At 38.7% G+C, this 16,457-nt stretch overlaps 1 protein-coding gene across 1 annotated transcript in view; it reads left to right on the forward strand.

The window, feature by feature from the left end:
* CTCFL (CCCTC-binding factor like) overlaps window positions 1-16,082 on the forward strand; it is a 36,167-nt gene extending 20,085 nt beyond the window's left edge. Inside the window, 4 exon segments of the mRNA XM_074888147.1 lie at window positions 13,456-13,654; window positions 14,014-14,042; window positions 14,953-15,041; window positions 16,063-16,082. Of these exon segments, the coding sequence (XP_074744248.1) occupies window positions 13,456-13,654; window positions 14,014-14,042; window positions 14,953-15,041; window positions 16,063-16,082 (337 nt within the window).
* The last annotated feature ends 375 nt before the right edge of the window (window positions 16,083-16,457 follow it).

A 16,457-nucleotide genomic window follows, 5' to 3' on the forward strand; every position in this document is an offset into this window, starting at 1 on the left:
AATTTACATTAATACAGTATGTCTTCAGGCAAACATCATTCCCTGTTGTTGTGCTTTTAAAACAGCCCAGCTATTGTTTGAAGTTAGTCACTGAAACAGTTGGACTCTGTCTGGCGTTATGGGTGTGTGATCGTTACAAAATGGTAAAGAATTTTCTGACAGTTTTGATTCAATCTGTTTTCACTTTGAATTGGCACTTGACAATGAAGAATTTATTTTCTTTCTTCTTTGGTAGTTGACTGTTTGAGTTACCTCTGTAAATGATTTTGTTTATTTTTAGCTTGGGTTTTTTTTCCCAGATTCAGTCTATTATTGGTTTTATCCCTGCCCTGTCCACATAACAACATTTGCAGCTAATGGGAGGAATGCAAAGGAGTGACATTGCTGTTTGCTTTGATAAGAAAGAGCCTTGCTTTTGTTACTAACTCATCAAATGGTAGTTGCAGCTAATGGTGATTATAATTAAGCATTGGAACGGCCATCCTTTTTCTGGAAGAACTGTATGGTGAGAGAACTAAGGTATTCTCCCTTTAAGGCAAAGGTGATTTTCTGTTCTCTTATAGTAACTCATCAGCTGTTTCACTGTGAAGTGAAAGTTGTAAAACTCTTTATAGTAGTTATTTTCCCATCCTGTTTTAAATGTCCTGCTCTTTGAACTGTGTTATTTATCCCTTCAACATTTAGCATTACTATGTGTGAATTGAAATTGCTTAATTTAAATGGGCTGTATTCTCCAGGCCAAGCCCTCCAGCAAAACATTTGCAGGGGTTTTACTTCAATAACAGTTGTGTGATAATAAATGTCATAATAGTGTTAATATAAGACTATGCTCCATCTTTGCATAGGTGTAAGTTTACAGTAAATCCGTTTAGTTCAGTGAATTCCTTTGAGTTACATGGGAGCTGAGACAGTGGTTTCTTCCTTTTGGGGCTGACTTCCAAAAATGGATGTATAGCCTCCAAAACCTACTGAAGACTGAGATACTCATGACTTTTTAAGATTAGGCAATGCATCTGTACTTTGCATACAAAAAGATTTTTTTCTGCTTCTCTTGAAATTCCTAAAAGAAATGCAGAAGTGTGCGAGGGTGCCGCCGGCCTCATCTTGACAGAAGAACAGTATAGGAGTGAACTGCTGTTGGTTCTGGGGCTTGCTGCTCCGCCTGGCAGATGCAGGCTAGCTACAGGAGGTCATATGTATGGGCAGGCAGGCTGTCCTGATCGTGGAGTTTTCTCTTTCTCAGAAGCAGCTGATTGAATAGAAACAATACGTTGCTTTCCCCATTTGATGATGAAGACTGACAGTTTGTAGGAGATGAGTCAAAGGTTACTGATGAGAAGATCCATCCAGATAATTGCTGTAATTGCACCCTGAGGATGCAGCTCCTATCACAAAGCATTAGGCAGTGATTCTGTTTGTAAATACGTACTTGGCAGTGAACTTCATCCTGTGCCTTAAATCAAGAAAGTCCTTTTATAAGATATAAATGGAGAATGTTCTCCTGACTTTTTCTTAATCCAACCATGTTTTCTACTGTCGGTAGGTGAATAGGAAATAGTCCCACTCTGAAGCAGAGCAGTAGCTGTGATTTAAACATAAAAATACCATTTAGTGTTAAATCCTTTGATTAATACTTTAGCTGGTTGTTTCACAACAAATACCAATAAGCAGCATGAATGAATGAATATAAATAATTCATAATATTTAACTTGAAAATGCATCTTTTTCTTACAATGATTGGTTCATTTTTCTTGAGTTTGTCCAGTGACTTCTTTAATACAAAAAGCTTTTCTGTTGGAGAGTGAACAGTTACTTACAGACAGAACACAAGCAGCATCCCTGCCACAAAATTAGCTCTTTATTCCACCCCTTCACAAGGCACAGAAATCAGCAGTGCTAAGACATAAGGATGAGAATCCATATTGGGGAGTGAGAGGCAATGAAAGCACATCAAATTTCTCAGCATATCAGTAGTTGCTGTTAAATAAATGCTCAACTAGTATGAGCTAAAACTCAAAAGTGAGTCTCGTAACAGCTAGGTATCAATTTTAGATATTGTGGCCCTAGCTTCTTAAACTTGTAAATGAGAGGAAGGAAAAACCTTTTGGATTTCCTAGAAAACACACAAGTGATTTTAAAGGTATATATGTGTCTCAAAATGTGTTAAAATATAAATGTAACTTTCAGAAGCATCAATGGCTCAGTCTGTGGCAGGGGTGGGTGGTGCTCTGGTACCCAGTGGTGTTTCCAGGTGAACAAAATCCTGTGTGCTCTGGCCTGTTTGTGAGTGCACCTGGCATGAAAGCAAGCCTGAATTTGAGAACAGCCACCGTTTAATGGGTATAGACAAAGCTGCTTTATGTAACATCCACTGAAATAATTGATCAAAGACTATTTTTCAAAATTCAGATTGTTCTGTCATTGTTTATGAAACCAGTAAAAGTCCTTCTAAGACTTTGAAAGAATGAGGTTCGTGATCAAATCCTATTTTTAGAAACTGAAAATTTTTTGGTTTTTAAGTGCTCTGAATTGAGAAAATATATCCTGCCTGAATACATGCGTACTCTTGCTTAATAAAGAAATAACTTGCATAAGTCCTTGTGAAGCATGATACAGAGACAAGGAAGTGAGGAAGTGATGAAATTTGTTCTATTCTAGCCCATGCTCCCTGGGACATGCATCTAGCCTGGGAATCAGCACAAACTGGGCACATAAGTATATTTACATTTATTTACATTTACCATCATGCTTAGCTGTTAGGAGTGTCTTTTCTTTTTGAATACGACTCAATTTTTTATGACTATGCACTTAGAAAGAAATTGTAAATAGTATTGATCGCTAACAGTGATCTGTTCCTTGCAGCATAGACTTTTTAGATTAACTGTCTGTTCTGAATTTATATTCATGCCTTATGAAAGATACATAAATAATGACATCATTTTATGTTTCTCTGTAGTGTTACAAAACAAAGGCACTCTCATGCTTCTCACTGGGTAGGATTAAAATTCAGAAGCTTTGTGGGTGCATTGCTGAGCGAACCTAAGGAAGTAACACCATTATCTGTCAGTCCAGCCCTTGGCAATTAGGATTTAATTATATGAAGAATAAGAAACCTTAAAAACAGGTTGTGCTCACTAAGAAGGAGTTAAAATGGCAGGAACTAACTCAAATACAAAAATTAGGTTGTGTTTTCTACCTCAGACAACAATTTATGTTTGAATGTTGTGTATACCACAGAATGCTTCCTATTTTAATAGACTGTTTCTTTGCCCACAGGGGAATTTTTCTTCTCTCTTTTATTTTTTTTTACCAGAGGTCCAAGGGATCGGAAGCAAAATGTTTGTTTTTAAAGAAGTTATGTTTGTTTTCTGACAGAACTACATAAAGAATCCTGATTAACCCACCATTAGTGAGGAAGGTAAGTAAGCATCCAACATTATGTACGATCCTGTTTATTAACAGACATTTACATTTGCTGTTCAGGCTGTGTGTTCTCTATATCAGTTTTCTATGGTTACCAGAAGCTGACAGAATAAAGAAGTGCAGGGTAGCCTTGTGCTGCTTTAAACAAAGACTTGTTCCTCTCTGATGCACTCTGGGGCTGGTTTGCGTGTCAAGGCATGTTCTTTTCCTACCAACAGTTATACAAAGGCAGGGGGAAAATACCATTTTCTGGAAACCGCTTTAAGTTTTTTTTAATCTGCTGTTATTTCCCCCCTTCATAGATTTTTCTGCTCAAACTCCAAGAAAGTGTAATAGGAAAGACAAGTACCTGTCTCTAAAGTACATGCCAGTGTAGGTATTATAATAATAAAGCTTTGCTCTCATATTGCAATTTATTCAGTCAGGTTTCCTTTTTGTTCAGCTAAATTGCTATGAGACTTTTCACACTGATAAAGGCTGCAGTATCAGAGACATAGTGGTTTACATCATATAAGTCTCATGCAAGTATTCATTTAAACCTGTCTTTACTATTATGAAACAGGTAGGTAGAAACATGGTCATGAGAAAAATTGTGCCAACATAGACTAGCACATTTAGGTTTAGATCAGTACAAATTGTTTACACGTTTCAGACTTACTTAGTACAATAGAATATTCATACAATTTGTAAAATGTAATGATTCCCTGCTTACTTTGATAGAAATTCTTTTGAAATAGTGAATGAATAGTTCAGAATAGAATTTTACTTTTTTTAATGTTAGTTCAGTAACAGAACAATACGCTGATATTATGATGGTTTAGTTTATGCGTTTTGCCACTTATTCAACAAAATGTGTAATGGTACTTTGTGCCCACCACAGATTTTGATATTTAATTATAATTCATTCAGTGTCTATAATTCAAGTACACTCTTGAAGTCTCCCCAAAGCTCTTGCTCATGGGAAACTAACAGACTTATACCAAACGTATCTGCACTACTAAAAGCTATTTGATGAGAGACTTGGAAAAAAATCTTCTTAAAATACAGCATAAGAGAACTGCAAAAATCGGAGACTGTCTTCTTGAGACAACTGCTGCACAGGAGCTCTGGCAGCTATTTTTGCTGGGAGTGCTTTGGATAGAAGACAAACATGGTCAAATTAGCTAGAATGCTGGAAGTTCAGTCAAGGATACTGCCTTAAATAGTTCACCCAGAAAAGGACAAAGCTTTCTTAGGGCAGCCCCTTCAGAATTCCAATTGCAGTAACAATTTTTAGTAAGTAAATATAAAATATAGTAATTTTTCTGTGGTTTTGTTTTATAACAGATTATTGGAATGTTCTGAGGTCAGATTCAGCCCTCTTAACTATGAAAAACTCACTAATGCAAAAATATATATCTGAGAGTAGACCTTGATTAATATTCTTGTTTTCCTATGCTAGGTTATATTTTTTCTATTCATGGCAATAGGTCACATAGCTGGAAGAAAAGGATGATAAGATGCTGAATTTTAAAGGAAAATGTGTTCATTATTTGGCTTGTTTTACTGTGCAATGGTTTTTACTTCTTGCCAAATACCTGCTATTTGACCTTCTCTGGGCTATGATAATACTGACCTAAAGGAGATTTTCTTCCAATGTAGGAATAAAATTCAATATTTACTCATAAATATTTTTGTATTCATTCTTGTTCAGTTGTGAGGAAAATAGGGAGGAGTGAGGTTGCAGGGCAAGTTGCAGAACAAGAAAGTGTTGAAGCTGCTGTCGATGTAGGCCCTTGTTTGTTAAGTCAGTTCAAGCTTGTTCAGGAGGCCACAGAAGTTGGTTTGAACATTTACCTGTGCTAGGGACAAAGGAGCATTTCTAGAGGGTAGCAGCACCTTGGAAGTTTTCCAGATGCAATTGGACAGGGTGCTAGATAATCTCATCTAGACTCCCTTTCCTGAGAAAGGTTGGACCAGGTGAGGGTTTGGGGTCCCTTCCAACCTCAGCTGCTCTGTGTTTCTCTGGTTCATTCCTGCTTTTCAAGGCCAGTCTAGTGGGTTTTGTTACAAGTAAAAGCTTATCAGAGGTCAATTTCAGAAGCTTCTGGCAACTGGTTAGAGGTGGTTGACGTGAGTGAGGTTGGGCAAACCCTTCTGTGGCCAGGAAATTCAGGTAGGTTGGGCTTGAGACAGCTATGTGCTGGCAGGCTGCAAAAGGCTGACCCCTTTTCACCCCTCAAATGTAGCACTTCATTTTGGCCCGTTGGCTGCCATTAGGCTTCAGTGTTTGGGTCAAATTTGAAGGGGAAAATCAGTGTGCCTGATGCTGGGCATCCTTATTCTTCTCTTCTGGTTCTCTCTCAGTGAAGTGATCACCTACCACCCCATCTTCTGGCTCAAATATTTCATGCTAGCTTGCCCCTGGTCCTCACATATGTTTCTTGCTGTGCCGCTGTTACAGCCAACATATATGTACCTGGCACTGCAAATATCCAGCCTTTCACTTGATCATTCCCATTCTCTCATCTCAAATCACTTTAGCTGCCACAAAAGCTTTACAGAAGTTCCAGTCTCTCCCCAAATGCCATATGTGTGGGTGCGACCCCCCATCTGTTAATTAACATTTGCAGGCACAGACCAGTTTCTAATCGTGTGGGTAGATAGTGGCTATACTCAGCCCACTTGTATAAAAGAGTAATTTTCAAATGCCAAAAGTAGAAACAGTTCTGTGGATCATTTGTCACGACCCCTTTGCAAATGCAGCCCTCACTGTGGTTTTACGTCGGTCTCAGCAAAGGGTTAACACGGACTGTGCACAGCCAGTCCCCTTACTGCCTCTGCTAAAGAAACATTAATTATAGAGAGCCCTAAGGATTCAGAGCAGCTAAAAAGGCTGAGTAGTATTTAAAACCAAGACAGTCAAATAACTGGTTGGATTTGATCTCTAATAAATTACTATGTTCTGATGATAAAATTCAGCAAGAGTGTGACAGTCAGATGGGGAGGTTGGCAGCAAAAGTTTTAAAAATAAATAGTCTTAAATTGCAGGAAATTACAGCAAGCAGCTCCTTGGAGTTATTTTTCTCCGTGCATTGTGTGTCTGAGAAGGCAGGCAGCCTGCTGGCAAGCTTTTGACCTTTTGTGTGCGAAATAAAATATGCAGGTGCAATAGTGTGAATGCACAACGGGTGACAGTGACTTTCAGCTGTGGGTTTGTGCACTGAGGGCCCCAAGGGCTGCCAGGGGTGCTTCAGATCAGCTCCATTAACTTTAGATAACGCAGTGAGAGGCTGTGGCTGTAAAGGACTGCAGAATGTTTCCTACGTATATCCTTGTATGTGAAAACTGTAAATCAGCCGATGGAAGACTTGTTTTAAATTATCTTGCTGATAACTGATCTGATTCTCATATTGCCCTATTCATATTTCAGTCTGGAGTAACTCTTCTCAGGGCAGTTTAGTTTAGCTCAATTACATTGCTGCAACCGTGATCTAACTCCCAGTTCCTTGTGTGAAAGGAAATCCATACCTGCATGGTATGGACTTCTTCTCAGAATAATTTTATTTAAAGAAAACTAGGACAAATTTACACCAAGACATTTTAAAGCTTGTTTTTACTGCAGTATCTGAGCATCTCGCTCGTAATCTTTTACATGCTTTTCATCACAAACCCCTGTGAAATTGGGGAAGCATTATTGTCTTTCTTTGTGTGTTTTTGGAGCTGATGCAGTGGAAGACTGACTTATTATCTAGAATCATTTATGGGAGAAAAAACCATGGCAAGCTGTAGGCTGACGCAGCAGCATTTTTTCTCATGAAATCTTTGTCATGGCAAGAAAATATAGGGATATTTTTGAGGGGAAAAAAAGGGTTAGCTATTACTCTGATGTTTCCTTGCTCTCCTTAAAGTTTCACATGAGATTCTTTCTGCATGGAGAATAAGTTTTGTGTCATTTTTGCTTTGTAGCATCAGTGTTGTCTGGCCCATCCTAAAGTGTTAGCTGTCTCTTTTATGTGAAGGATATCATGCATGGGGGTTTTTTTTCTAAGACAAGTTTTAAAGATTAAGCTATACCAAATTAAAGAAATTTATTGCATAGCTTGTATTATTATTACACTCTGCACCTTAAAGAAACATTAGTTACTTGATTCTAAATTATTTATGTCTAAGAGGAAAATATATTCTCACATAAGCTGTTGTTACAGACATAAGCATTTTAGGGCCATGTGCTAGTTACTGAAGTAGCAATTTCATTATTTATGTAACAGATAAGAATATATCAATAAGTGGTTATGGTTTCTAAAATGCTTGTACATATCAATAAAGTAGGATTTAAGCCTGGTCCTTTAAAAGAAAGGGCAAATAACTGTATTTTACATTGTTATAATTAATACAATAAGGCTTTCCAGCACTTCAGCAGAATGAGCATAAAGAATGCATTTTTAATGTATCCTTGTTTTAAAGGTGACTTGGGAAGCATTTTTGAAAGATTTATTTATGACCTATTTTTACTCCTTAATAGTAAAAGAAGAAAGGCCGGGGGGGTTGCATGTTCTGTGTCTTTTTTGCTCACCTTTTTAGAAATTCAAGCTTCAGTCCTGGGGGGAAAAAAAAAACAACAAACCAAACTGTGATAGTTTCTGTCTATAGGAGAATAGGCAGACTCTCACAGTAAGCATACTTTATTAGCATACCTTTTAATTTTGTATGTCACAGTATGTTATTTTTAATTGTTCATAGTTTTAGCTTCATGAAGGCTTTTAATGTAACTGTTCCTGAAATAACTCTACAAATTACATATGGGAAGCCTTACAAAGCAGCTGGTTCATGCAAATGTATTTGAGAAGCTTTCTTCAGATGTCTTGCTTTGCCTTATTTCCCCACTGAGAGATCTTGCTGGGCCAGACTGGAAGGTTGGAGGTGAAGGAGGTGACTTTTTAAGACCAATCTTCTAACAGTGAAGAAGCAGAGTGTACAGTCGCTGACTGTCCTGGTTGTCAGAAGCAGGTCAGACGGCAGTTTCGCTGACTTTACCCAAGATGGACCAGACAGTGTCTGAGCTGGTAGATTCCAAGAAGTACAGAAACTTGATCAGGGAATGAAGAAGCACTGGTGAACTGTGGCGAGGTTCTGCATTCAGGTTTTGTTCCGGCTTTCTAACAAACTGAGGAGCGACACCTCTAAGTGTTCACTTTTCCACTTTTTTCTTGGGAGTCCTTATGCTTGCAAACCTGTCTGAGGATGTGTTGGGTTATATTCCAAATCTGTAAAACCTCTAAGTAAATATGAATGAGAAGTGACCAATTTTAATAAAGGTGCTAGAGATAGAAAGGTGACAGTAATATTTGGGTTGTCAACATTGCAGTGGTGCTCAATTCTCCCTCTGCAACAGGAGTAACAAGAGTCCTGGGTCTCTCTGGAGAAGAGAAGTTGCTCCATTCAGATATTCGATGTTTATCAGGCTAGTATTCATATAAACAAACCTGAAGAGTTCCAGTCAGTTCTCAGACTTTAATGTTGTTGTTACTGCTCCAGTGTTTGTCAGTTGTTCAGGCATGAAAAATCACCAGTTTCTACTGTGAAAAATACCATCACACTGTCCCAAACACTTCCCTGTCTTTATAAATCATAGAGGAACACATAAGGAACTTACACAGAGAATTATAAATCCAATGTTTTATCTACTGATAGAACACATTTAGAACCAATTTTTAGCTTCCATATTCTTACCAAAATATTGTTTTAAAAAATTAAATTATACATTTTTGGAAGCTTAAATAATAAGAAATTTGTGTTCTTGTCTAGGTTTTTCAGCTAAAACGAGTTCTAACTATTATCTGCTGGTGGCACCATTACACCAGAATAATTTAGTATCCAAGTCTTAAAAAATCCCACAGGTTGCACCTTTCAATCTGATTCAATGGAAAAAAAAAATAGGGGTTTTTTAATTTCTTAATAGTTTGATGTCAGTTAGGCTATTCAACTTGTCTGTCCTTCTCAACAGATGTTATTAAAACAGGTGATTGCAGTAGATTTTGGACTGAGCAGGCTCAAACAGTTAATAAGGAAGAACAAACACTTGTGGAGCTGAATATAGATATTGAGATTTTTACCTGAAATGCATGTGATATTGCTGAAATCTGGTAAGATCTGGTGATGCCTTGAGATTCTGCCTCTCCTGTCAGGACAGGACTCTCTCTTTTGAGATCCAGCAGAGTTTCAGGGTTGGCCATAGTCTACACTAGTGAGCTTCAGAGAGGACCAGGTCAGACAAAAAGCTGCAGCACTCCATCAAAGAAGGTCCACATCCAAGGCAGCTGGAAAGAGGGACACTAGCAGCTGGCAAGGCTTTGACTATCTCTACCCATATGTTAAAACTGCTCACCTTAGAGCTTCAAGAGCTGTTAACTCTCAAAGCACCACTCGCTTCCATCCCTGGTGCTCTGACTGCTTAGCACGCCCTTTAGACAGCAGCAGAGCCTGGACCCTGTCCTCACTAACAAAGCCTCCTGTGAATGCAGCATTTTCATGCCATGGGGCCTTTGTGGGTGACTTTTAAAGAAATGAGCTTATTAAGGAACCTAATGGTGATGTAACAGGGAAGGAAATGATCTGGCAATGTCACCTAAAGTGGGTGATCCTTTATGCAATCATACCCTCTTTTTTTCCTGCATCAGAAGTATTTCTACATTGAGTTTTATTTCCTTTTTTTCCTTTTCTTTCAAGACTCTTGGCTAAATAAATAAAAAACAGTTTGGAACTTGGTTCATCTTTTGGATGCTGATGATTATTCTCTGACACTTAGCATTTCTAATTTTAAGTGCATAGGAACAAGTCCCGTAATCTTGTATCTCCTTTCTAAATTTTCACTATTTGGTTTGTGGTATGATCTATCAATAAAAAGCTTCCTGGTAGTTCTTTGCTACAGAATGACTGAACACAGGTACATTAGCTTTTGTCTGTGGCACAACCACAACCATTAGTTTTTGTTGGCAGCTAAAATACAGCTGATTCTGTTTTCTTCACAAGCTTATACTTGTGTGAAAAATCTGTGGATTAAAAACAAGACCTCTTTTTTAAAACATCAGTTGTGTTTGTATGTGCAGAAAGGTGCAGGGATTTTTGTTTTGCTTTTCATATAATGAACACTGTACAATCACAATCTTTGAATATAGCTTCTATCCATTCTATACATGGTAGTTGCATATATGTATATTTTATACCTATACCAAATCTTTCTGGTACCTTAAGTTTAATTTTTAAGGACGGTATTGATTGCTGCAGTTGTTCCTGTTGTTAATGTTAGTGTGGGTTTAAATCATCCTCTGGCTCAGGAAGTGCCAGCAGTGCTACTGTAGCACAGAGTGGGTATTCCAGGTAGGCTCACATTGTATTTACCTTGCTTGTAATACTCCTCTACAGATTTGGCCACTGCTGGAAGCAGGTTAATGTGTTTGGTGGCTCCTCCTCCAGCTGATGAATTGCAGCAGTTGGTAGTTAAATAGTTATTTTCTGTGCACTTTTTCACAGAAATAAATTACAGAAAGTATTTTGGATGTCCATTTTGCACGTGTTTAGTAGTTGCTAAGTTTCCTGAATCTGAATATGCATTTCCTTTGTTTCTACATTCCCTTTCAGACTTTGAAGAAAATTTTGAGGTATGAAAATGTCTGACTTTGCTCTTTCTATTTTATTTCTTTACCTGAGCTTTTCCTAATCCTTCATGTAATTTCCTAGACTTTTTCATTATTGTTACATGTTGATAACGTAACTGTATGAGCCAATTGTATACCACAGTTCACAATGCAGTTTGGCTTCTCCCATGGCTGAGAGAGGCAATCACTTCCAGCACGCAGAGTGGTAAGTATTTTTCCACACAGGTTTCTTCTAACTTTAGTTTCTAGCTTAATGAAGATTGAAAGCTTTCAGTAGTTACCTAAATTAATCTTTCTCTTTCCTGGAAGACACAAACACTTCTAATTAAATACATAATGGATTCTATTAATTCTCTTTCTTACAAGGAGCTAATTAGTGTAGTCTTCTTCCTTTACTCAAAAACGGGAGAATCGCATAACACTTCAGTCTATTATGAGTGTCCTTATCCATGGTACATGATCCTATATGTTAGGATTAAATGAGAGAGAAAATGATGCAGTTTATAAATCCTCTTATAAACTCCAGTAATTTTCTTTGTCGCTCAATTTTAAAAAACACAAATTCATCCCGTGTTGCTCTCTCCTTCTCATGGTTAATGTTGCTTTATATCTGGGCAGAAGTAATTTGTGCAAGACATATTGCTTATAGGACAGTCCCTAAAAATACTTCAAAAGGTCATTGCACATCAGGCAGAAAGCAGTGCTTGTTCCAGCCGCTCACACTGAGAACTACAGGTCTTTGTTAATATTAATTGTGCATGTTTTAAACACTGCATGTTTTAAAAATACACAGCGCAAACATGCAGTGATGAGCATTTTGTAAGCCCTGGGACTGGGTAATGGAGGTCAGTTCTTCCCTGATGATTTTAGTCATAAATGTTTGCTGTTCTTATTAACTTCAGGGTTTGTGAATTAGAGCCATATTGTGTGTATGCTTCCAGGAAAGCGGGTATATTTCCACGCTCCCCATTTCCAAAAATACAAGTAAAATAAAAAATAGTAACAAAGATGTATAAATTACCAAGAAGATTCAGAGCTAATCATTTGCACAAACATTCACCATGATTGTGCTTATAATAGTAACTGTGTACACAGAACATGGGAAAAAATCTGCTGGGAGATCAAGGCCAGATTCCCTACGTGCTCAGAAGAAGTTGAGCTGTAGGTAGACTTACAGCCTCGACAGCCTCCTGCTCTGCTTGTCTGCCTGCCCTGATAGCTACTGGCCCAAGGATGCATCTGCCAGGAGGGCTCAGTGCTCACAGGGCAGTTTGCTGCAGCCGCTTTCCTGGGCACCCTTGCTCCCTGGGATGTTGCAAATGGCTCACAAAAGGCAGAGGTGGGAGGCTGATCCGTGGGCTGACCTTAGGGTCCAGCTGGCTTCTCCCCAGGGGTTATCTTCTTTCTTACAGGGGTGGTACAACTGGGAAAATTGAAAACTAGCTCCGAAAATGTGACACACACACACATTCATCTTTTCTGACATCCCTTCTTTGAGCCCAGACAAAATCAAAAGACACAATTCTCTCTTCAGGTAGACATTATCTAAGAATGATGGTTGTACTAAAAAAACCTGATTCTGAGACTTTTACGTGTCTCCAGAGAAAAGGCTGCAATATTTGGAAGACAATATCAATATTAAACAAAGAAACCCTAACACCTGGACACCATTCCTGTCAAGGCCATCCCACTCTATCATGCTTGGTCTGTTTTGTAATTTATCCTTAATAAGGAAATGTTGAAAATGTCTGATTCTGGCTTTGCATCAAAGGCAGCGAAGCTGTACACGTACATCATTGTTTCTCATGTGACAGAATGCTGTGTGGCAATTTACAAACCAAATTTATGTTGCTATTGAGTATGGCTTTTTTGAAAACTGGTGCATAAATGTGTTTACACACAAATTTTGAAAAAAAAAGAATGAAGTGAGGTGAAAGTGATAGTGTCACAAGTCTGGAAGGTGATGCTGTGTAGGTAAAGTAATTTCAGAAATTTTTTAAGTGTTAAACTTATTACAATATATATTAATTCATCTTTGGAAGAAAGATTGAGGTAAAACAGATGGGGTGGTTGCCAAGAAAATGGTTTGAAAGGAGGTAATGTGCACATGTTGACATTTCCTGCTTTTACATCAGTTTATTTTTTAAAAAAATAACTTATGAAATAGCCTTAAGTGGAATAATTGTGTTTATTACTGTGGTATGAAGACAAGCATTTCCAGCATCTCCGAAGGACTGCTTTGCACTGTACCTCTTTTCTGTTGCATTTGACCACCCCATTTCATCTCTGCCCAACACATGCTTTTATTTTGTTTTTGAGACAGCAAGATGCCATGACTTCAGCGGAAATTGAGCAGCATCTTTTACTTGCTATGCACACAACCTTTTTCACCTAGAGAGGTTAAATGTGAGCGGGACTTTGACCACCTTCCTGTGGCTGCCCACTTGAGGTGGAAAGTCATCATCAGCCCTGCCTGCCCAGGGCACAGGTTTCATCTCTCTTCCTCCGAGCACAATTACAATTCATGGGTTCATTCCCACTCTCGCTACCTGGGAATCGGATCCATGAAGCAGGTTTGGGAGGAGAGGGCGTTGGTAGGTTGCAGGCCAAGGAATATCTTCCTCACTGATCCCTCTTGGTATCTGTCCATGCAGTCCCTGCCCCGTGTGCTGGGTATCTTCTACCTCTCTGCTCCGGAGAGATTCCCTGAATTTTCCCTGTGATAATCTCCTCCCTGAGCATCCCCCCCAGCATCCTGTAGCTCTGCAAATAATGCAAATAATGTTCTGCTGTCTTTTTTCCAAGTAACATTTGAACATATGTTTTATATAGAGATGCTGATGGACAGCAACATCTGCTGCTCCCGGCCAGCTCATACACCCTGATTTGGATTGTAATTACTTCATCGGCTGCGATCTGTGTCCTGTGTTTGCCCACTATCTGTTTCTGTCAGGTCTTCGTCTTCTACAAACTACCCATTATGTAGTGATAATAATTAAATCTCCCCTTCACCAGGCAGGTCTGAGCAGTGCAAGAAGGGCCCTCCTTGTCTGCGCAGCTGCCAAAGAAGATGCAGCTTGTAATGATGCCTTAATCACCTGCCTGCTAGACAATGGCTGGGACCACCTATTTGTTTCAAACAAGCTATTTTAGCAGCTGTCAGATGCTAATGGCTTTCAGCTGCTGACAACCTGTGCCCTATGCAAACCAGGGGACATATCATGGAAATGTGCATAAATATTCATGTGGGACTAACAAAACCAAAAGTGCAAGTATGGTTATCGGAGCTCTTGCTTGAATATATTGTAGCAGGCCCTGTTGTGTTGGTTTTAGTGTGATGAATACAGGGTGAATGTTTTGAAGTAATGTCCTTTTTACGTTTGTGAGAAAAAAATCCACCAAAGGTAGGGGGATTGCAGGGGCGCATGAATAAGAGCAGGATTTGTGCTCCTGCATAATGTAGGCAGTTCTAGATGGGCATTGCTGTCCGTTGTGGGTGATGCACTAAAACTTTAGTTACTGAGAGAAAGGAGTTGCTGTGTTTTAATCATTCTGTTTGCATTTCTCTTCTGAACCTGTGTGTGAAGAATTGAAAGTTTCTCACCAGATCTGTGCTAGGTGCTTAAGGAACACAAGAACCTAGTGACTGAGTTCAGTGTTTGAGTTTTTAAATTAGTTAACTAATTTCAAGAACAGGAAAGTATCTGATCTGGTCAAGACTTAATAATTTTCCACTGTTCTAGCACCCTGAAGCCTCAAAGCTTTTAACATCAAAATAGAAATGTTGTGAGTCAGTCTCTTTAGACAGACTGTTTTACAAATTAATTCTGTCAATGTGTCTGCATGGGTTTATTTTTAAAATATTTTGTTTGTAATGCGCTTTCCTTTGCAGATTCTGGCTAGCCGTGCTGAGAGGAGGTGTTCAGATTAAAGTACATGATGGGGATGACGAAGATTCTGTAACAACAAAGTCAATGAAAGGTATGATGGTCCTCTTGAAACTCTTCCTTGGCAGGTACCTGTAAGTTATGTAAGAAGCCGGTGATACACATTTGCTCATGTCTCTCTACCATATCAGTAAATTCCAAATCTGTAAAGTGTTTTTAATCAGTCTTCTGTAAAAGTAATCAATTTTGGGGGGACCAGCAAAGCTGTCTTTATATATCCTGTACATCTTTTACCTCTGCTGCCTGGAGTGAAGTTTACCATTGAAATTCACCAAAAAAGGTGCCATCTTTAGTATTGCATAAAAAGGTGCAGAGCTGGACGGGATCAATCCTGCAAATAGTTGGAACACAACTGATTTCACTTATGAGAGCTTCAGTGGGAAATATTCACACTGTGGTTTGACTGTGGTCTGACTCTTATTTGCTCTGACGATGCTATATATTTTGCTAGAAACAGGTAGGATTTAGTCTTGAGTGGGACTGACCACATGAGAAATGATTCTTGGGTATGTGGAAATAAGACAGGCTCTGGTTGATTAGCTTTATCTAAATCAGAAAATAATTATAAATTGTTGCTGGTACCTTCATTCCCTGGCATAATTATCCATATAGCCTGTGTATGTCTATTCTTGTGGCGAAGAGGTCTTGTGAAAATGAAGTTAGTTCGGTGTTTCAGATAAAGAGGGATATTTTAGTTAGAAATTGTTGTCATAATAATTACACAAAAGAATTAAAATATTCTGTAACTTGGTATGAATAGAATATTAAAAGATACAGGTGTTGTCCATGAACCATCAAAGAGCTTTCCACTGCCACCGTGTTTTATTAAAATGAAAAGAAGAAGAGAAAAGAAAAAAAAACAGAGCCATGTGCTAATCCTTTCCTTTGTTGCTTAAGGGAAATTTCAGTATAAAGTAGCAATTTCCATATCATTTGAATAGCAGTTGCAAGCCATTGATGTTTAAAGTAATATGTGCAACTACTATAATCAGCAAAACAGATGCAAATGTCTTGTCTGTCTTTAAACGTAGCTCCCTACTTGCTGTCTCAATTAGATTTAGAGTGGAAAACTTGACCAGATAATTAAAAACATAGAAGCTGTTCTTTCGTTTCTTTCATAGTAACAGTTTGTTCAAAAGCAAGCTGGAGTGTGCTAGGCTAGATGCAGCGGCAGTGTGGTGAGGGTCCCTGCAGCATCTCGGCCAGCCCTGCCTCCGGGACTGCAGAAGATGCCGCAGCCTGTGCTGCTCTGGAGGTGGGAAGGGGACACATCTCCTACTCACTGCCCTGTTCACTAACCCTTCTGCCCCTGGGGACAGGAATGGCCTTTTAGTTCTGTTTATGCCTGGTGGCATCCCAGTGCAAGCCTCTGCACATTTTTGTAAACAAGCAATAACAAAAATAAATGACATTTAGCATTTAGATCTCAGCCCAGTGGTTTTGCTGGTGC

This window comes from Strix uralensis, chromosome 18 (genome assembly GCF_047716275.1).
Source record: "Strix uralensis isolate ZFMK-TIS-50842 chromosome 18, bStrUra1, whole genome shotgun sequence".
Classification (NCBI taxonomy): domain Eukaryota; kingdom Metazoa; phylum Chordata; class Aves; order Strigiformes; family Strigidae; genus Strix; species Strix uralensis.